The 23,320-nt window shown below is 44.3% G+C and overlaps 1 protein-coding gene across 2 annotated transcripts in view; it reads left to right on the forward strand.

The window, feature by feature from the left end:
• EML5 (EMAP like 5) overlaps positions 1-23,320 on the forward strand; it is a 332,722-nt gene that overhangs the window by 101,292 nt on the left and 208,110 nt on the right. For both annotated transcript variants that reach the window (XM_089778388.1, XM_075926740.2), the window contains exons 14-15: positions 13,318-13,504; positions 16,158-16,263. In XM_089778388.1, the coding sequence (XP_089634514.1) occupies positions 13,318-13,504; positions 16,158-16,263 (293 nt within the window). The remainder of the gene's footprint in view (positions 1-13,317; positions 13,505-16,157; positions 16,264-23,320) is intronic.

Below are 23,320 nucleotides of genomic sequence, written 5' to 3' on the forward strand. Positions count from 1 at the left end.
GCATCCTATTGAACAGTCCGCATCCTTCCACAAGATACACCTACTAAAACGAATGGAAACGCTTTCAGCAGTGGTGTATCACTCGTCATTTACATCCAAACATTGCCCTCATACTTGCCGTGCTTGACTAGCTGATGGACCTCAGCGATATAGGCCTCTCTATCAGTTCTATTCGGGTCCATCTCTTGGCGGTCATAGCTTTCTACAAATCAGTCGATGATTTCTCTCTTTTCACAACTGATGATGAAGTGATTCCTAACAGGCTTGCAGAAGATGCGCCTAAATTTATGCCCCCCTTGATACCACCTTGGGACCTAAATCTTGGTCTTGACATGCTCACCGTGCCACTCTTTGAACCATTAGCCACCACCTTCCCACAATACTTATCCATGACAGTGGCCTTCATAGTGACAATAATATCAGCAAGATGAGTGAGCGAAATTGCAGCCCTCATGGATGTCCCACCGTACAATACTTTTACTAAGGATAAGGTTATACTCAGGTCTCATCCCAAGTTTCTCCCCAAGGTTATATTGGACTTCCACCTAAATGAACCTATATACTTATCCTCATTTATTCCTAAACCTCACACCTCCTTGAGATAATCCATCTTGCACACTCTGGATGCAATACGAGCCATCACATTCTACTTAGATAGAACCAAAGACACCAGGAAGTCAGACAGACTTTTCATCTCTTGGTCCAGTCCCAATAAGGGAACAGCCATCTCTGCGCAATGTATTTCCAAATGGATTGCAAACCGCATATAGACTGCTTATGAGCTTCATGGAAAACAGCTAACACAGATTATCAGGGCTTACTCCACATGTGTAATGGTCACAACAATGGCCTTCCTACATAATGTACCACTAGTGGACATTTGTAGAGCAGTGACATTTTCACACAACATTATGCCCTACAGAGAGGACCCATACCTACCACTGCTCTGGTAGATGTGGTCCTTCCTTCTTTCCATAAATGATTCCAGTGCCCACCACCATCTGGCGGGTACTGCTACTAAGTCACATGACTGGAGCACCCACAGGGACACCACTCAATGGAGAAGAAGTTACTCACCCTGTGCAGTAATGATGGTTCTTTGAGATGTGTGTCCTTGTGGGCACTCCAGTATCCTCCCTTTCTCCCCTCTGCTTGGATTCCTTTAATGGATTTCAGGTAGAGAAGGAACAGAGGGAGGCTCACAGTGTGTGTGCACCTAACAGATAACAACAGCGCGAGATGGTGAGTGCGCAGGCGTGGCGTGAGGGTCAGTGCTAGGCAAAAATCTCCAGTCTGAGGCATGAGGATGCACCGAGACCTGAGTGGAACATTCTCAAGGACACACATCTTGAAGATCCATCATTATTGCACAGGGTGAGTAACTACTTCTTCCCATCCTCCTCCTGCCATTGGATGTTGTCTCCTCACTGCTGGCCTCCCCCATCTTGCGGTAGGTCTAAAAACCGACATCAGTCCCCAGCTCACTGCTATTGACACTCTCCACGATTCCCACAGTCGCCCTTGTCTGGCAGCTCCTGACACCTGAGAGGCTATAGTAGCCGCTTTCCATCCTAGGCTTCAGACAGTGTAAGGTCGGCCATTGTCCTTTGGGAACAGTGGCACAATCATTGGAACTGCACCCCATGGCATCCAATTCTGCACTGTAGATGGCCTTGCAGCCAGCACCATGACCTTCACAATGGTGCTTCTGTACTCTGTGGGGCTTTCCCATACAGACACAAGTTGCATGCTCAGTGGCCAGAGCATCTGATGCTCAATTGGGGCATCTGCTAACCATTTTCTGGTATTGGAGTTGCTTAGGCCAGGCACCGCCATGGTAAAGGGAGAAAGGGAGGATCAACCCCCACTGACTGAGGAAGAACAAGCCTCCCAGGACTCTTCATCCTCATCACCAGTGGAGGCCACAGTGGCACCTTATCCAGTGATCCCACAGGATGACAATAGGATGCACCAAGACTTTTTGAAATAGGTGGCTGAGAAGGCAAAGGAGGTGGTGAAGTCCACAGACACCCTATTTGGGGTTCTGGACCAGGTGGCTCTGGCCAGGGTTGCCTTATCCCTACATGAAAGATACCAAAATCGCTAAGGCATTGTGGCAGACATCCTCCTCCATCTCCTCAATCTCAGAGAGGGTGGAATGCAAATACTTTATCCCAGCCAAATATCTGTATATGCACCCTGCCCTGAATTTGCTTTTGGTAGTATCAGTCGACCATAGTGAGCAATAGGGTCAACCCACTCTTACCCACAAGAAATTCAAGATGCTCAAACTTTTTGGACATAAACTTTATTCCTTTACAAGCTTCCAACTGTGTATGTCTTATAACCAGGTCCTGATTGCCTGGTACGAATTAAACACAATATTGAAGTTTTAGTTCTTGCTGCCAGAGAACCCAAGAAAGTAGTTCCAGGCTCTTGCCAATGAGGGGGTATCAACAGCGGGATAGCGCTGCAAATAGCTTCTGATGCTCAGGGCTCTGCAGTCCAGTCCATGATATCAGTAGTGGTATCATGGTATACGCAGGTCGATTTGACTGCTCTGGTTGGGTTTGGTCATGGAGGCCCAGCATCCAATCCAGGACCTCCTGTTTGCGGAATGGTCCTGTTTGGTGAAAACACAGACACAAAACTGAATGGGCGTAAGGACTTCTGGATCATCCTAAAAACCTTTGGATTATATGTCCCTGGGACAGAGAGGAAACAATTTTAAACTCTTCCCTTCCCAACCCAGGAATTCCTATACCAGATAGGTCCTGGCCCCAGGGAAGTCTAAGCCCTTCAGAAAGAGTTAAGGTAGGCAATCCCAGCCTTCCTCTAGCCGTTCCAAACCCTCCAACCAGCACCCTTTTTGAGGGTATGCCTGAGGGCGACATACCTCTTGGACCACTGGATCCTCCTCTTTTGTTTTTGTCCCACCTCCGTCCCTTGGAGGGCTATTACTGCAGACTGTTGGGTCCTAGTCACAGTACAGCTTGGCTATACCCTCCCGCTTTCCTCTACCCTTCCTTCCCACCCTTCCTGCCCAGCCCTCTTCAGGGCCCTTCTCATGAGACCCTTCTCACACAAGAGGTAGAGGAGCTTCTCTGCATGAGAGCATTGCAGAAAGTACAACCCCCGGACAGAAACCGGAGCTTCTACTCTTGTTATTTTTTAATACTGAAAGCCAAAGGGGGCTTATGCCCCATTCTAGACCTGTGAGATCTGAACCACTACCTGCTGAGGCTCAGATTTTGCATGGTCTCTCTGGCTTCGATTATCCCCAACCTGGATCTAGAGGATTGGTATACTGCCTTCGACCTCAAGGGTGCATATTTCCACATTGCAATCTTTGAAGGACACAGGTATTTTCTTTGTTTCATGGTAGATATGAAACATCAGTTTACACTCCTCCCCTTTGGGCTTGCCATGGCCCTCAGGGTTTTTATGAAATGCTTGTCAGTGGTTGCAGCTTCACTAAGGTGCAGGGGATCCAGGTCTATCCTTACCTCGACTACTGACTTATCAGGGGCTCCTCTGAGGTCAAGGTCCAATGGGATATAGCTCTTCTGTTGGACATGTACCAGCATCTGGGCCTCGTGGTGAACAAGAAAAAGTCAACGTTGGTTCTGGTTTAAAGGACTGAATTCATCAGAGTGGTGCTGAATGCAGTCATAGCCTGAGCATTACTTCCTCCAGAAAGGTTCAAAATGTTTGTATAGTGATAGAAAATGTAGCCGTGTTAGTCTGGGGTAGCTGAAGCAAAATGCAGGACAATGTAGCACTTTAAAGACTAACAAGATGGTTTATTAGATGATGAGCTTTCATGGGCCAGACCCACTTCCTCAGATCAAATAGTGGAAGAAAATAGTCACATCCATATATACCAAAGGATACAATTAAAAAAATGAACACATATGAAAAGGACAAATCACATTTCAGAACAGGAGGGAGATGCGGGGGGGGGGGGGGGGGAGGAAGGAAGGTAAGTGTCTGTGAATTGATGATATTAGAGGTGGGGAGAGTGGGATGTTTGTGAGCTAATGGTATTAGAGGTGATAATTGGGGAAGCTATCTTGGTAATGGGTAAGATAGTTTGAGTGTTTGTTCATTCCTTCTCGGAGAGTGTCGAATTTTAACATGAATGACAGTTCAGAGGATTCCCTTTCAAGTGCAGATGTAAAAGGTCTTTGTAGCAGAATGCAGGTGGTTAAGTCATTGAGAGAGTGTCCTTTCTGGTTAAAATGGCAAGAAACTGTTTTTTCTTTGTGATCTTGTCTGATATCTGTTTTGTGGGCATTAATCCTTTGGCGAAGTGTCTGAGATGTTTGTCCAATGTACATAGCAGACGGACACTTTCGGCACATGATAGCATAAATTATATTTCTGGATGCGCAGGAATATGTGTTCTTGATCTTATAACTCACTTGGTTAGGTCCAATAATGGTATCAGCAGAATGAATATGTGGACAAAGCTGGCAACGGGGTTTGTTGCAAGGGAAGGTACCAGGGTTGGTATTAGTGTGGTATGTCCTGTGGTTGTTGGTAAGAATCATCTTGAGGTTAGGTGGTTGTCTATAGGAGACTATGGGTCTGTCTCCCAGAGCCTCTTGGAGTATGGTATCCTGTTCCAGTATAGGCTGTAGTTTATTGATAATGTGTTGAACAGGTTTAAGTTGGGGGTTGTAGGTGATGACAAGTGGTGTTCTATTGTTGGTTTTCTTGGGTCTGTCTTGAAGTAGATGGTTTCTAGGTATTCGCCTGGCTCTTTCAATTTGCTTTTTTATTTCTCCGGGTGGGTAGTTGAGGTTTATAAATGCTTGGTAGAGATCTCCATTGCCCATCCATGGAACTGCTTGTTAACACCTGATCACATGAAGCGAGAGAGAGCTGGAATCTGGCAGCTGCGTTTTTTTCTCACTCTAGCTGTAGATGCCCTGGCTGTGCTTGGTGCGGGATTCCCTGTGGAAGTGCTGCCCCCACGCGGCGCATGAGAGAACCATTTTTAAAACATTTAACATGGTCTTGCATGACATTCTTATCAATAAACTAGGGAAATCCAACCTAGATGGGTCTACTATAAGGTGGGTGAATAACTGGCTGGATAACCATTTTCAGAGAGTAGTTATTAATGGTTCATAATCCTTCTGGAGGGGCATAACAAGTGGGATTCTGCAGGGGTCTGTTTTGGGATCGGTTCTGTTCAATATCTTCCTCATTGATTTAGATGATGGCATAGAGAGTATGATTATTAAGTGTGCAGATGATACCAAGTTGTGAGGGATTGCAAGTGCTTTGGAGGATAGGGTCAAAATTCAAAATGATTTAGACAAACTGGAGAAATGGTCTGAGGTAAACAGGATGAAGTTTAATTAGGACAAATGCAAAGTACTCCACTTAGGAAGGAACAATCAGTTTCACACATACAGAATGGGAAGCGATTGGCTAGGAAGGAGTGCTGCAGACAGGGATCTAGGGGTCATAGTGAACCACTGTTGTGTGATGCTGTTACAAAAAAAGCAAACACAATTCTGGGATGCATTACCAGGTATGTTATGAGCAAGACATGAGAAGTCATTCTTCCGCTCTACTCCACGCTGATTAGGCCTCAGTTGGAGTATTGTGTCCAGTTCAGGGCAGCACATTTCCAGAAAGATGGGGAGAAATTGGAGAAGGTCCAGAGAAAAGCAACAAGAATGATTAAAGGTCTCGAGAACATAAGCTATGAGGGAAGACTGAAAGAATTGGACTTGCTTAGTTTGGAAAGGAGAAGACTGAGAGGAGACATGATAGCGGTTTTCAGGTATCTAAAAAGGTGTCACAAGGAGGAGTGAGACAAATTGATCTCCTTAGCCTCTGAGGATAGGACAAGAAGCAATGGGCTTAAACTGCAGCAAGGGAGGTTTAGGTTGGACATTAGGAAAAACTTCCTAACTGTCAGGGTGGTTAAACACTGGAATAAGTTGCCCAGGGAGGTTGTAGAATCTCCATCTCTGGAGATATTTAAAAGCAGGTTAGACATCTATCAGGGATGATCTAGATGGTACTGGGTCCTGCCATGAGTGCAGGGGACTGGACTCAATGACCTCTTGAGGTCCCTTCCAATTCTATGATTCTGCATCTTGAGTTTTTGTGTTAGCCTATCTGGATTCTCCTCACTGTGTATCTCACACAGTGATAGCGAGTGGTGTCCTTGGGCTACAGGCCAGTCATTTGCAGGTGCAGCATGAGGTTGGGGTCATCTCTGGGGAGGGAGAAGGGCCACTTTATTGTATTATTGTAGTATATCCAGGCAAGCCACTTTCCTTTCCCTCAAGCCTGGTGGACCCAGCTCATCCAATAGATGCTAAGGTGAAGCCAGAGACTTTGCAGGAGAGGTGCGGAGTCTCCGACAGCCCCTCTGGACTGCACCAGCTGCACTTGGGACCAGGCACCTGGGAATAAACATGAATTACGAGGAATGTGAGTCTCTAGGGCAGCAGAATAATAATCTCCTGCCTCTCCAGCCCATGTAAAGGTTGGAAAATGTCCATAGCTGTTGTGATGAGCACTAAATATAGCCCCAGGCTCGTGCTCCCTGTGTTCTGAGAGGGGAGTTCTCAGGAGGGTGTCCAGAGACAGAGACTTCAGATTGTCTGTCTGGGTTCAGATTGTCTGTCTTGGCTAGTGAGGGAGACAGATTTACATGTGGAATTCTTACCCTTCTTTGTATATCCCCGCTCTGTATCAGACACAGTTTTTATCTGCTAGTGTGAACTCATTGTCTTTGTGGGGCTGAGGGAAGGCTGGGCAAAACCCAGAGTATTCGTGTCTTGCCCAGACAGGTCCAGAGGTCAACCTGTTTCCAAACAACTAATATCCAAATGGATTTCTACGTGTATAGAGCTGGCTTATTCCCAGAAACACAGACAGCCACTAACAGTTATCCAGGCACACTCCATGAGAGCAGTATTTACCACAACTGCATTCCTCAAAGGTCTCTAATAGACATCATTTGCAGAGTGGCAACATGGGCCTTGGCCAATACCTTTGCAAAACATTACACTCTTCAGTCCTTTTAGGATTCAGATGCTAGATTTGGATGTACCATACTGTCCAGCATCCAGTCCTGCATCATGGAGTGCCCACCGTCAAGCAGGAATACTGCTGCATAGTCACCTAAGTGGAGCACCCATGGGGACCCTCGAAGGAGAAGAGAAAGTTACTCACCTTGTGCACTAACTGGAGTTCTTCTAGATGTGTCCCTGTGGGTGCTCCACACCCACCTTCCTCCACTTTGCGCTGGGCTAACACTATCCGGTGTAGAGAAGGAATGGAGGGAATGGCCTCGGTCACATTCCTAACTGTCAATCCGGGTGGTTGTGCAATAGAGCAGCATGCGCTGGCGGCCGGGAGACTTCTAGTAAAGATCTCCAGGCCGTGTGCACAGCGGCACTTACACACCTAAGTAAAGCATCCACAAGGACACATCTCGAAAAACTCTGGTTACTGCACAAGGTGAGTAACCTTCCCTTCTTTACAAGCATTTGAGTCCAATGGATACTCTAAATATAAATCAACATGTTGCTCTGAGTAATATGCTTAAGTCTGCTTTACAAAAAGAAAAAGAACTTCACTTATTTTCTGAATGTGCTTCTCCCCATGCCTGCAAATAGTCATTTTACAGTGAGGCAGGTCAACCTGAGGCAGGTTCAAATAAGTCAGATTGCCTTCTGATGTTATACTATACAAACTTAAATCATAATCATAGGTTACTGTCATGGGAATAAGCATGGATATATTTAATGTACATATCTTTAATGGAAGATAACTTTTGGGTGACAAAAGCTTAGAATGATGATAGATCACTATTGGTAACTAGTTTAAAAGCTACAGTGAGATTAATTTATGAGTGTCCTTAAAGTTTAAAACAAGGAGCTTGTATCTGATGTGGAATTGAATGAGTAGCCTGTGAGGGAAACTTAGGGGAGGTTGATTTGGTTAGAGAGACAAGCCTCAAAGATTATTTCTGCAGCAGAATTCTAAATAGGTTAGAGGAGAAGAGAAAAGTTGTGGCAGGGAAGCCATGAAAAGATGATTAAAAGATGTTAGATTTCACTTAGTAGTCAGAGGGCATGTCTATACTATGAGATAAGGTCATCCCTAATACAGTCAATTTCCTACCATCCCATGTTACAAAGTTTGTGTCCTCACTGTGGGGGATGAATCGAATGTAGTCTGAAGTAGTATGTCCCTGTTAGGGAGCCTTCTGTCTACTCAGACAGTGAGGCACTGTGAGCAGTTGTACGCTATGTTTATGATCAGGGCTTACCAAGCGGCGGTGAGCCCTGTTCACTAGCCATGCGGAAGCGCACACTGCGCACATGCAGATCATGCTGCGCATGCGCTGACAACGCTGCGCGGCCCTGCTGGGCTAAAATCTACTCGCCCCGGGCGAGTAGATTGCCTAATTTGTTGAGCACTGTTTATTATGTCCGCCGAGTGGCCTAGGGCTCATGTTGCCAGCATACCAGAATTCACTCATCTGCTCTCTCCACCTTGTGTGACATAAACAGGAGGCAGTCTGCTTGCTTGCACCTTCTGGTGCCCTGGTTGCCCATGTGGACGACATAACAGCTTGAACATGGGGCCTGGTGGGCAGGAAAGCATTGTCATGCTCATGTGTGTCGTGGTGTGCCTCATGGCACTGTACTTGGAGAGTGTATACATGGCACTCCATCAGAGACAGGATGATGACAAAGCTTAGCACAGCATGGAGGTTATGCTCAAGTGAGGACTGGTGTTCATGCTAGCATACCCACCACTCAATCCTCTGGACACAGTGGAATATTGGTCTTCAGGAATTCCTGCCTCTTCTAAAAGATGCATGCCAGAACTTGTTTCCCTGACCAGACAATCAGAACCAGGGAGGTTGACATGTCCATTGTAATCCTGGGAGACCCAGCCTACCCCTTGCTCCTGTGGCTCATGAAGTCCTACACGGGCAGCCTGGACCCCACAAGGAGGAGTTAAATAACAGGCTGAGCAGGTGCAGAATGGTGGTGGAATGTGCCTTTGGACATTTAAAAAGGAGGTTCAGAATTCTCCAGATCAAGGTTCCCTCTAAACTGCATGGCAGCACAGCCCCACAGCTGCTTAATCAGCCCCTCACAATCAGGAAGCTCTGTGCATGAAATCCTGAGCCCCTGACTGGGCAGGGCTGATTAAGCAGCGTTGGGGATGTGCTGCCATGCAGCTTAGAGGAAACGTTCCTTCTGGGACCTCAGTGAATGGAACATTCCCTTTATGGTGGCAGCATGCTGCGTGCTCCATAACCTGTGTGATAGCAAGGGGAAAAATTACCTGACAAGGTTGGGGGCTGAGGCAGAGTGCCTAGCCAGAGCATTTGAGCTGCTGGAAATTAGCACCATCAGGAGAGCACAGCAAGGGGCAGTGTGAATCAGAGAGGAGTTGAAGGACAGTTTTATGCAAAAGCGACAAGGAGTCCTGTAGCACTTTATAGACTAACAGATGTATTGGAGCATAAGCTTTCGTGGGCAAAGACCCACTTTGTCTGATGCTTATGCTCCAGTACATCTGTTAGTCTATAAGGGTATGTCTACACTACCACCCTAGTTCGAACTAGGGTGGTTAATGTAGGCAACCGAAGTTGCAAATGAAGCCCGGGATTTAAATATCCTGGGCTTCATTTGCATCTTACCGGGCGCCGCCATTTTTAAAGCCCCGGTAGTTCGGACTCCGTGCCCGCGGCTACACGCGGCACGGAGTAGGTAGTTCGAATTAAGGCTTTCTAATTCGAACTACCGTTACTCCTCGAATTAGAAAACCTAATTCGAACTACCTACTCTGTGCTGCGTGTAGCCACGGGCACGGAGTCCGAACTACTTGGGGCTTTAAAAATGGCGGCGCCCGGTAAGATGCAAATGAAGCCCGGGATATTTGCACACGTCTGACACACGCTGAGTCTGTCACATGCGATCATCTGGGAGATACTGTTTTTTTTCCTGCCTCTCTGTGTGTGTGGGGGGAGGGAGGGAGGATTGTATGTACAGCACATGTAGCCGCCTGGGGAGAGTGTTACTAGGTTCCCCTCCTCCTTCATGCAGGTTGCCATGCGAGATATCAGTCTTCTCTGAATCACACTGAGTGATCTGAGAGTGTTTGCTGACTGAATGTGGTTGTAAACCTGGGCCTTATGTTGCACTGTTTTGTGGTTCAATTATGCCAGTCCACTTATAGTGGCTTGGTGTAGAAAGATGTCCTACTATGGAGGACAGCATAAGACTGGCCTCCCCAAAATCTTTGTGAGCAGTATTAGAGTTCCTATGTTAGTTTCATGGAGCTGTGCAGACAAGACTCCCGCTCCGTCTGCAGACACGTGAACAAGCTGTTTTGCACCTCTCGCGCTGTGTAGGCACAGAGTGTGCTGTACCTCACACTCCATCACCCTAACCTGCTTGTAGTTAGACAAAGTTTGTGAACTTTCCATAAGTGCCCTCCCTGGAGTTGGTGCTGGATAGAGACACATCCTGGATGGAGGGGACTGGCTCTTGAGGACCATCAGTTGGCTACAGGCTAAACCAAGCATTTCTTGTCCGGACTTGACAACCAGGCTGGGAACTCTGGCCAGACCACCCTCCATAATGGCATCCAAGCTGGTCATAGAAGCAGCACGTGTGAGCTGCAGTCCTGACCATCCACTCTCTTGCTTCGCCTTGTCATAGCACTGGCACAGCTCCTTGATTTTCACTCTGCACTGCTGTGCGTCCCTGGAGTATCCTTTAGCCCCCAAACAGCTTGCCATATATCAGCATTCCTCCTGCTGGTTTGGACCTCATTAAGGATAGTTTTATCCCTCCACACCTCAATGGGGACTAAGGTCTCCTGGACACTTCAGGCAGGTGCTCTTCCACGCCCCTAGCAACTGGATCCTGTGGGAGCAGAAGTCCTTGAGGTTGTCACACTGTTGTTGGGATTGTTCAATACCATTTGCACGTGTGCTGCAATATGCTGCTCGCTCACAGTGGGCTTGCCACACTGACCACGTGGAACAGGCCCTTTACCATTCCTGGGCCTATTTGAGGTCAGTGGGAGAGCAGCAAAGATGCAAAATGTGGCCAGAGAAATCAGAGCAGGAAGCTGCAGGCCTCTTGGAGGCCAATGACATTGACTTTCTGGCAGCACTGTGTCTACACTAGTGTAAATTTTACCACACAAGGTCGGGAATAGCATTATTCCTTGTGAAAAGCAGGAGTACAGGAATCGACTTTCGTGACCCATAAGGTTGATGCTACAGGCTTGGTAGTGTGGATGCATCGCTTAAAAAAATGATTGTGTGAAGCTAAGGTTGATGTAAGGTCCTAGTGTAGACCAGGCCAGAAAGAGGAAAGGCTTGATTTCAGAGATGCTCTTTAAGAAAAAAGAGGGAAGATTTATAAATGGCTTGAATGTGTGGATGTTGGGAGAACACCAAGTCAAATATGACCCTTAGGTTATGGGCCTGAATGACTGCATTGAGTGTGGTAATGGAAAGTCAGAGCAGAGGGAAGGACATAGGAGGAAAGATCAAGAGCTCAGTTTTGGTTAGATTAATCTTAAGATGCCAATTGGACATCCACAAAGAGATGTCAGAAAGACAGGGCAAGATACTACATTGGATGAAGGGAGACAGCTTATCAGTAGAGAAATAGATTTGTGAATCATCACCCAGCTTGTGCACATTGATGGTAATGGCATACTTACTGTGCTAGATAAAGAGAAGTGGAGCCAGCCAATGCAGTGGAGCCAAAGTGGGTTTCAGGAATGAGAAAATGAAGACATCCTTGAATAGGTGTCAGGAGGGATTCCTCTGGGAGGAGCCAGCCATCAGATTGGTGATGGCAAAATATCTTAAACGTTGGGAAGGAGTCAGCCATTAGATGTTTTAGGGTTCTGGTGACGTGATCAATCCTTCATAACATTTTTTGGTATGTACTTATAGTGAACATATTTTTATTTCTGATCATGATGCATACTGTCTGGAGTCATCATATTATCTTGTTCTATGATCTTCTTGGATATGACAAACTAAGCAGGTTTGGGCTCACTACTTGAATGACAGATTGCAAGAAACTCCTTGATTCTGCAAGCATTACTGAGGTACTGCAACTTCATAGTACTGATGAATCAGTAGGCGGCACTTTGGTTTACTACTGGCTCAGAACAATAGTTCATCATTGTGGTAATGGAGCTCTTTGTTGGTGGAGTATTGTTTTGAGCCAGAAATAAACCAAAATGCTATCTACTGAATCATGAGCTACGTTCAAAACCAAATATTAGCTTTAAATAAGAAATATAATTTCTGTCCTGTGAGAAATTCTGATATTTCAGTGTTTGTTTTTGTGTCCGATCAAGACAAAAAATTGAAATATCAAAATATTTGAAAGAAAAGTTCTAAAAAATTTGATTTAGAGATGGCAAAATGTTTTGTCATATTCATTGAAATTAAATGCTTTGTTTTCAGTCTTTTGGAGAACTGCATCTGCATGTTGTGCGCCTTTGACTTCTTGGAGTTTTATTATTGTGTGTGCTTCACATTTTCATTTCCCTTTATCGCTGGACTGTATCTCCCATGATGCATCCAGTCACATGACTTTCAGGATACAGCACACATAGTTTGGTTAAAAGCAAATCTGTGGTGCATTAGAAAAGATGTAGTCCACCCACAAACCCTCGCCCTTAAGAGAGAATGAGGCATGAAGCACTCCAGTACCAAAGGCAGATATAGTTCAACACTAAACTGACTCAGAACAAAATGTTTTAATTCAGTTAATCAAACAGATGTTTTGATTTGGATTGAACCAACCTGAAATAAAATGCATTTTCCATTTAAAAATCATTTTGATGGAAACTCCTGACCAGATTCACTAAGGATTCAAGCCTGTTGTGATGTAAAAAGAAAGTGTTATGCCTAGTACTCTGGACAAATTCCAATCTGTATAATTACATGCAGTCTACCTAAATTTCCCCTGCATGTTCATTTGATAAAAAATATTAGTCTTTGCTTTCTGTTCTAAACTTACTGTGAAGCATTACTATTAAAAACAGGCTCTTTCAAGTTAGGGATAGATGTCATGATCTTTGCATATTAATTTGTTTGTGAAATGGTATTCTTGGGAATAATGGTATAAATCCTTTTTAATAGAGGTACTCCTTTATTGGTAAGTCAATTGTGTGGTGTTATCTAATTTAAGAATTAAATGTGTCTTGATTGTTTATATATCATTTATTGCCTAGCATATATACTTGTGACCTTGATCTAAAAACTATTTTTTTAATTAGTTACAGAGGTTATGATTGTCGGAGTAATCTATTTTACACTCAGACTGGTGAAATTGTATACCATGTTGCAGCAGTGGGAGTAGTGTACAATCGGCAGCAGAACACACAGCGCTTTTATCTGGGTCATGATGATGACATTCTCTGCCTTGCAATTCATCCCTTAAAGGACTATGTGGCAACAGGCCAGGTAAGATACATGTTTATATGCATCAGAAATCTAAAGTTATACTAAATTAGTGAATTTACACTGCAGGATTTTGCAACCTACAGATATCCAGGTGAATTTTTGATATTGTGTCGGGGACAGAGATTAAGTCTAATAAATGAGACTCTCATCTTTTTTCCAATTAGATCAATTCAGTCAATTTTGACAATTGAATTTATAGGCCTATATCTAGACTGCAGCTCTTTCTGGGATACCGGTGGTATCCCGGAAAAGCTATGCCGTGTCCAAGGAACACATCTGCTTTTCCGAACAAAATTTCAGAAAAGCAGACGCATTCTTTTGCCATCGCTGTAAACCTCATTTCATGAAGAAGAAGGGATGGCTCGAAAGAGAAGGTTTTTCCGAAATTTGGCACCAAGTAGACACGCCAAATTTCATAATAGACTCTTTCGAAACAAAAGTGGAAAAAGATACGCAAATTGCAATTCACAATTTGTGTATCTTTTTCCAATTTTTCTTTGTAATGTAGACCTAGCCTAACTGATTAACTCTCAAGTGAGCATGAATAAATTATCATTTTTATTTTATTTTTAAAAATCAACGCTGTATTGTGTTGCCACTGTAAAATAACATATAGAAAAAAGCTGAAGACAAGTACATTTTTATATTGTTAAAGGTAGCTGTCAAAATGAATTTTCTTTTAGTCTGAATTTCCAGTGTAGACTATTTTATATTGTCATATGAGTGAATTCTGTAAATATGCTCAAAATCTCAGTGCTGTTATTATTTACAATAAGATGCTATTTTTTCAGACAGTACCTACATTTAGTACTTTTTCACAGGCATCCTTTTCTGATAAGCATCTCCCAAAAGCTTAGTTCTTACTTCAAGAATTTATGGCTTGATCTGAGGAAACTATTTTGAGTTTTAGTTAGTGAACTCACAGGCTAAGAAACTGGTGACATAGATAAAGACTAAGGATGTTAAGAAGTGGGTAATTGACTAATTCTGTACGCGATACAATTTGTATTGCATACACAATTAGTTGATAAGCTGCGGCTCTGCAGTTTAAATGTAGTAGGAGTCAAGCAGTCTAGTTCCTACTACATTTAAACTGCAGAGCTGCAGTGAGGGTAAGTCTGGGACTGGCATGAGCCGGGTCTCAGCGGTCCCGGCTTGCGCCGGGTCCCAGACTGCTGCGGTTCTGCTTTTTAAATGTAGTAAGAGTTCCCAAGCTCTTACTACATTTAAAAGGCAGAGCTGCAGGGAGGGACCAGGCTCTTACTGGTCTTACTGCAGCTCTCACTACATTTAAAAAGCAGAGACACAGTAGTCTAGGACCCAGTGTGAGCCTGGACTGCTGAGTTGTGGTTTGCTCTACCTCCCTTGCCCCCTCACCTGTCCACACACTGCAGAAACGGTGCTGGGGGAACCAGCCTTTAAGCTGTCGCTCCCCAGCACCGGCTCATGCTTCCTGCCCATCTTGTTGCCTCTGTATCAGAGGCAGCAAGGGGTGGGGGGAAGTGAGTAGTTGACTACTTTAGTAGTCACTTACATCCCCAATACAGATAGATGATTATTAAGCTCACCAAATTCTCAGTTAAGAGTTTATATGTACATTGGTAATAATTATAATTTGAGTAAAAAATATGATTGAAATAATGTAAACAAATTAGTATAGTTAAGAGATTTTGATTATACAGTGAATTCCTTTGTTTTATATAGAACATCTTATGTATTGACTTTTGAAAGATGAAAGTATTTGAATAAAAATGTGTCTAAGATGCAGTATATTTTAAAATATGCATTAAATCCATGTTAAGATTGGAAAATCAGATGCTTAATAAGAAATGTTTTATTTATGGTTGCTCATGAGGTCTTGATTAAGCTTTATAGGCTTGCATGACATGATGTAGTAAATACATGGCAGAACCAAGTAAAACCCTAGGTCCCAGGCTGGCACCTTAAACCAGACTGGAATATTCTTTTCTTTCTGCAGCTGTCTACCTTCTTAACTACCATTTTGTGTATTGAACGAGGCACAGATTCTATAGAATAAATAGTAAGTGATCAGATAGTTAGATTACCAATGCCTGCATGCTCAACAGAGCTAAACGAGATTTTCATCCTAAATTTGAGGAATTTGCATTGACTCAAACTTGCTGAAACTAATAGAATTGCATATGTATTACATAATTTGACCTGCAAAACTTTATTACTGGTAATGATGCTTAAAAAAGGAAAGAAATTGTATTGGCTTTCGAGCCTAGAGTAGTTTACAACCAATAGTTTTATTTGTAAATAGAAAACAACTAATATAGAAATAACTGAGACAATAAACCTGCAACTCCTCACAGTATACTCTTTTAGTATAAAATCACATTATAAGATTAGTTAATTATATTAATTTTTCCAAGTTCTTTTTTCCTTGGAAGAAAGAAGTGGGAGTGACAGGTGTGAGGCAGGAGGGAGACATTTCATGTAGATACTCCAAGACTTCACCATTTGGTATTTTTATAAACAAAGTGGGAAAGAGATGAACACCATCACTTGAATTTTTTCAATTTAGTATAATTAAAATTTTATGGTAAAATTTTTTTTTTTCAGTACAAAATCAAAATATGATGAATAAATGCAATACACAAAAGAATGCCTATAACCCTTTATATTTTAGGTTGGTCGGGATTCCTCAGTACACATTTGGGATACAGAGACAATCAAACCACTGTCCGTTTTAAAGGGCTATCACCAGTATGGCGTTTGTGCTGTTGATTTTTCAGGTAAAGTATATATTTCATCTTTCTTTTTCTGTTTGAAGGTACAGTGCTACTCAGTTTTAATTTGTAAGTGGGATCTCCTCTTTGAGCTTAGATATGGACCACATTCAAGTTTTTTCTGGTGATCACCCTTAAATGACAGAGATTATCTAATAGTAAATATTCTCTGTAGAAAGCTAATTTTGTTTTTCACTTATCTGGAACAAGATTAAAAGAGTGTGTTATTTAAAATAAAAGAACTGGAATGAATCACTTTAATAATAACTAGTCCTTCTAACAGATGGGGCAATAGATCCTAGACAATGAGTCTGCAATGTTTCATCGAACTTTATATGAAAACCAATCCAGAGAGCCACTGCGATAGGTTAGTCTCTACCTGTAAAAGTCCTTCATTGTTCTTTCTTCCTTTAAAAACGGTCAGAAGTACAAACCTTTCTATGCAGATCATTAATGTCTTTTATTTTAATTCCCCAAAATATTACTTCAGAATATCCATTGCAAAGAATTTGGAGCTCAAAATGATTGTGTTTAATTGAGCTTTTTGAAGAATTTAAGCCTTAAAGTGCTGCATCTGGAATTTGTTAGTAATGAATAACATACGCTAAACACGAATTTTCTTTAAATGTAAAATCTCTATTTTTATTCATTTTTTCTCTTCACTCATTTTTTTCTTGCTCAGGAACCCGCATCGGAGCTTTCTTGCGCAAGAGAGCATCCACACTGCCATGGATGCTCTTGTGCAACAGTGTGGATGTGGCAGTGTGGATGTGTTCTTGCGCAAGACTTCTTGTCTTGCACAAGAAGCCACCAGTGTAGACATAGCCTAAGAGTTTCCTATTATGAGCAGAATGAATTTTGTGTTGTGAACCAGTACTGAGTTCATGTGGCTTGTTTGGATGTACCACCGTGGCACCGAAGTTATTAATAAATATCTTACAAACCTCTACCTTTTCTCTCTGCTGCCATGTCTCTTCCCCTTGCTCCATCAGCTCCCCTGGTGCCTTCTGCCCCCCAACTCCTCACCCTTCCCTGCTGTCCTGACTCCTGCCCTTCTCACTCCCCTCAGCCCTCTTGCAACCTGCCCCCCCTCCACCAGCCCTTCTCTCCTCCCCTGTGCCCACTCCCCCAGTAGCCCTACTCTGATCATGTGAGCTACCCCTCCTCATCCCCTCTCCTAACACCTCCCTCTACGCACCTGCCTTGCCTCTCTCCTCTGGTGCTGGTCCCTCCCATGCAGGTGTCTGCCCTTCTGCTTCACCCCCAGAATCCCCTGGCACCTGCACCTTCCCTTACCCCTGCACCATCCTGGTGCATCCCCCTTCCCTCACTATCCTGCCCCCTTTGCCCTCTTTTTCCCCGATGTCCACCCCCTCACCACCCTCTGCCCCCATGCCTCTGTGCCCTCACACATAAATTGCTCCATCCCCGCCTTCCTCATGCCCACCCCTCCTCTCAAACCTTCTCCCAGCACCTCCCCCTCCCCCTCTAGCTCCCAATGCCCTTTACCTCTCCCTTCCCAGCATCACCCTGTCCCCCTCCCACTGACACCTCCCCTCCTGCACTTTTCCTCATTGTCTCCACTTTGGCCCTCATTGCACCCTGTCCCTTGGTGCCTTCCCGTTTCTTCTCCTTCCCTCAGCACAAGCCCCTTCCTCTACCACCCACCTTCTGCCCTCCAGTTTGCAGCAACCCCGGCCCAGGCTCCAGACCCCATCTTTCAGGGTGGGGAGCCCAGACCCAAGTTCTGGGCCTCTCCCTGTTTCCCCAGCCAGCTTGAAACTGACACTGTTTCCAGCTCCTCCTCTGGCCTTTGTCTCTTTTTTGGACAAGGAGGCCACCTGATCTCTTTTTGCTCCAACACCTTCAGTTATCACCTTGCAGGAGAGGGGCCCAGGCCATGAGTTGCCAGGAGAGAGAGTGTTAGCCATTCTCTGTGCAGAGGGTATCACACTGGCCCTCTAGGGCTCTACAACAATCAGACACCCTTATCCCTGCACCCAGATACTTAAGAAATGCTTAAGGGAAGCTGAGGCACACCCACAATATTCATAAACCAGGTACCAAAAAATATCAAGTTCCTCTATGGCATTTCTAAACAGAACTTGGTAGCAGTGTTAAAAGCCAACCACTACAGTGGAAATAAAAAGAAACATTATTACACTACTGACAACCAAGCAGTTTGACACTGTGTTTATAACTAACACACCAAGATTTGTTCAAAGCCTTCAGCCCCTCTCCAATTCTGTCCTCCCCCCCCTCCCAGAGGAAAGTCAAGGGAAATTTAACAGATGTAATCCTGGACTCTAAACCGCACAACTGAGAGGAAAGTGGAATTCCCATCCAAAGATCACCATGTACAGCAGCAACTGGACATAGAGATGAGTGCTTAGACTCAAGTGGAAGCCACACATACAGGATTGCCCGTGTTCCTACATTATTAAACAAACTTGTTTTAATCGTGTTACAGCAGCATCAGTCCATACGCATACACTGGGGTCAGTGCAAGATGTTTAGTCCCTTCCCCAATCATCATCTGCCTTAAACAAGTATCCTGTTCAGCTGTGACCCTGCACAAGAGCAATGTCATTGTGGATGTAGCTTCTTGTTCATGTTACTGTGTTTGATAGGTATTTTTATGAACTGAAGACTAGGTATTTTCTCTAGAGACACTAACCAATAATAAAGGATGAAAAAGGAGACTCCCCAAAAAGAAAGTGTTTGTGTGGATATATGGAGCATAATGTCAGACAGCTGGCTTCTCTGTCTCCAGCAGCACCAAGAACATTAAGGTTTTGGTGAGCTAGATAGTTCCTCCTGACACACACACTGCAGCCCTACCTCTGCCATGTATCCCCCTACTTTCCCCCCATGCCCAGATTTCCCTCAGCCTGTATTGAATACAAAACCTAGTGGGTGACAGCCCTGTAGCTATTACAACCCACCCTCTTGCACCAACCCCTCTCCCCCATCTTAATGTGGATTGCAACAGGGAGGGGAGATAATTTCTCAGGGAAGGAAGAACGCTGAGCAGGAGCAGCAATGAGGGGGCGGGGGGACTAACCTCTCGGGGAGACAGAGTCTTATCAGGAGATGAGAGGTGGCAGAAAACCTGGAGCGGCTGAGAAATCGCTGGGGTCATGGCAGCCAGCAGCAATTGGTCTGTCTGCTCCAACACCACCATGCTCCCCCGCAGGTATGTGGCTGAGCAGCCCACACACAGAGCAGCTCGACCTCCGCCCCCAGGAGACAAAGGAGCCTCCCAACAGCACGGAGGCCAGCTGACTCCATTCATCACAGCTTCCTGAGCGGTGGGGGCTGGGACACTCTCCAGGCAGAGCCGGGGGAGAGACCTCACTCCATATTGGTGGAGCAGGGCTCTCGGCTCTGATTATTGCTGGAGCATGGGCACCATGAGCCCATACAACTTGCCGCCTATGCTTATAACTCTGGAATGGAAATTGATATAAAAGGTTAAAACTTTTTGAAGTCTCGGTTCTTACCTTAAATAATAAATTGTGGCAATGAGTTCTACAGGCTAATCATGCATTCTTATTTATTTCAATCTTGTCTCCTTTTACTTGTTTCTTTTCTAAAATGGAAAAGCTCTGTCTTTTCAGTCACTCTTCATATAGAAGTCTTTCCATGCCTGTAGGTCTTTTTCACACACCTCCGAGTCTTGGCCTCTTCTGGGTTTTTTTATATGCTCTTTGAGGTCAAAACTGATAAAAGTATTCTGGGTAAAGGCATAACTGATATATACAAACATACTATAAATATATGACAAATGGTGTGATAACACTTTATAGACTAACAAAACATGTAGATGATATCATGAGCTTTCATGGGCACAGCCCACTTCTTCAGATGACTGGAATTCTGAGTTTAGGATGTGCAGACCCAAAATAAATAGAAGAGAAGGGGGAGGAGGGAAGAAAAAAAGGAGAGGGGTGGGAGACAGGGAGCAGAGGATATAGAAAATAGGGGGGTTAAGGGAATCTGAGTATCTGAAGATTGGGTAGTTAAAACGAAGCAGATAAGAATCAAAGTCAATTGATAGTATCCTTCCTGACATAGGAATCTACACAAAGAGTTGTTTGCACCTCTATTGAAAGTTAAGTAGGTAGTGGCAAACAACGGTGTTAGCTTTGGAAAAAACTCAGGTGTTAGTCTGTATCTGCAAAAACAGTGAGGAGTCCTGTGACACCTTAGAGACTAACAGAGTTATTATGCCCTAATAAATCTGTTAGTCTCTAAGATGCAACAGGACTCCTTGCTGTGTTAGCTTTTGAGTGATTTTAATATTTCTGTTTTCACAGTTTAATAGTGCTGCAGGACAAATAATGGCAGGTAGTGTGTAATATATTTCTTTGTCTGAATTTGTCTTTGGAGAATCAGAGGGGACATACCTGCTTACTAAACCAGCATCATAGAGGACATCAAGCTCCCTCTTTCTGGACATTCACCATCCTGCTTTGGGTTGGATCTGAGTACTGGATCTAGCATGCATTTAAGTACACTCAGTCTGAGTAGTGACCTGGTGCTTGGCTTTGGCTTTTGTGCCAGCATCCCAGCGGGACCCTCAGGCAGCTGCTCAAAGCAGCTCCCGGTATCTCTCTGTGCCATGTGATTGGGGAGGGGGGAGAGACTTTGTGAGTTGCCTCTACTCCCCAGCTCAGTCATCAGCCCCACGGGTATTTACAAAGTGCATGTCACCAGTCACCACTTATGTGAGGCATCAAGGCATTCAAGTCTATCCGTACCTCAAAAACTGTCTCATCAAATTAAAATCTCTGGACTGGGTGAAAAAGATCTGCTGTGATCCATCTGTCGTAGTCTGAGTCTGCTGATTAATGAAAAGAAAACAACTCTGATCCTAGTGCTGCATATAGACTTCATAGCAGTGAAGACTTCCTCTCAAAGGGCCGTTTCCAAGTTATGGCCAAACTGATATCTCATGACAACCTACCCTCTCACCATCACATGCATGTGCCTAAAGTTGTTGGGCCACATAGCAGTGTGTAGTTAGGTGGTGCAGCACGCATGGATTCATTTCTGACCCTGCAAGCATGGCTGTCATTGGTTTGTGTCACCAACAGACAGGATTTGGACTGTGTAGTCATGGTACCAAGTCACAGCCAGTCATCACTGAGGTGGTGTTTGGACCTGACTCAGTGTTCAGGTGAGTTCTCTCTGTGACTGTCTCCTTGTCGGTCTCTCTTATATTCAATTATTTGGATCTGACTGAGGGAGCTCACCTGTGTGATCTCAGCACGCAAAGTCATTGGTCGCAAGATGATCAATCCCTGCTCATAAACATCAGAGAGCTCAGAGCAGTTTGCTTGGCCTGCCAGGCTTTCATTCCTCACCTGAAGGGCAAGAATTCCTGATCCTGATGGACAATACTTTATAACAACAAGCAAGGCACAGTCATCAACACTTTCCCAAGAAGCTTTCTGGCTGTGGAACTTCTGTGCTCTGTATGCCATTCATCTCATGGCCTCACACCTTCTGGGCACCAGGAACATGTTAGTAGATCTCCTCAGCAGGATCTTTTATGAATGGGCACTCCATCTGGAAGTGGATAGCCTGAACTTCCAGAGGCGGGAGATTCCCCAGGTGGATTTATTCAATTCCGGACAGAACAAAAAGTGACATATTTTCTGCTCAATTTGTGAGAAAGACAGAAGTTTCTGGTCTAACACCTTCTTCTGTGGGTGGGGGCTTTGCTATACACATTTTTGCCAGTGCCTCAATTCCACAGAATCCTTATGAAAACCAACCAGGACAAGGAGAGAATAATCCTAATAGTTCCTGCATGGCCTCACCAGCAATAGGGTTCAATGCCCTATTGACTTTCTCAGTAGCAGCTCTGTACAGCTTCCATTATGGCTGGACTTGCTGTCCAAAGATCACAGATGCTTCTGCATCTCACAGTAAGGTTGCTGCATGGCTGAATGCAAAAGAAGAGGTATGCTTGGCCTGTGTGCAGTGGGTCCACATCGGTAGCAGAAAACCCTTCACTAGGGCTAGTTAAGTGGAAACAGTTCAAGTGTTGGACTTTGGACTAAGGTTTTTGGCCTGACCAGGCCTCTCTCCAATTGATTCCGGACTATCTTCATCATCACAAGTTCCAGGCCTATCTTTCTCAATTATCAGCGTCCACTTGGCAGCTATTTCAGTCTTTCCCCTCCAGTACAAGGCATGTTGGCTTTTGCACATGAGATGATTGTTCAGTTTCTGAAAGGGCTGGAGCAGCTGTGCCCTCAAGTCCATGACCCTCTCCCACCTTGGGACCTGAACCTTGTTCTGTCTATGCTCATGAACCCACCCTTTGAGTTGTTAGCTTCTTGTTCCTTTTTGCTGCTCTTATAGGGGGTCTCTTTTCTGCATGCAATGATGTCCACCTGCAATGGACTCTGAAATTAGAACTCTCACATTGTCTCAATGACTTAATTACCTGCATCCTGCTTCAAAAGCCTTTTAAAACTGCACTTGAAAGGGAATCCTCTGAACTGTCATTCATGCTAAAATTCGACACTTTACGCCCGGGTCTTAACAAAGACTCTAGTTATCTTACCCATTACAAAGATAGCTTCCCCAATTATCACCTCTAATATCAATAGCCCACAGACATTTACCTTCCCCTCCCCCCCTGCATCTCCCTTCTGTTCTGAAATGTGATTTGTCCTTTTCATTTGTGTTCATTTTTTTAAATTGTATCCTTTGGTATATATGGTTGTGACTATTTTCTTCCACTATTTGATCTGAGGAAGTGGGTCTGGCCCACGAAAGCTCATCATCTAATAAACCATCTTGTTAGTCTTTAAAGTGCTACATAGTCCTGTATTTTGTTTCAGCTACCGTAGACTAACACGGCTACATTTCTGTCATTAGTCTTAGTATGTATGTTAGTGAGTCAGTTATAAGAAAAATGCTTGGGTTTTTTTTGTTTTTTTTAAATTAAAATGCCTGAGTCTCTGGGCTTCAAATGTGGCATTTCCTGCAGAGAGGCAATGCTGGTTTCTGGCTGACATTCTCAATGGGTCACATGACTTGGTAA

This window comes from Pelodiscus sinensis, chromosome 5 (assembly GCF_052426305.1).
Source record: "Pelodiscus sinensis isolate ZL-2025 chromosome 5, ASM5242630v1, whole genome shotgun sequence".
Lineage (NCBI taxonomy): Eukaryota > Metazoa > Chordata > Testudines > Trionychidae > Pelodiscus > Pelodiscus sinensis.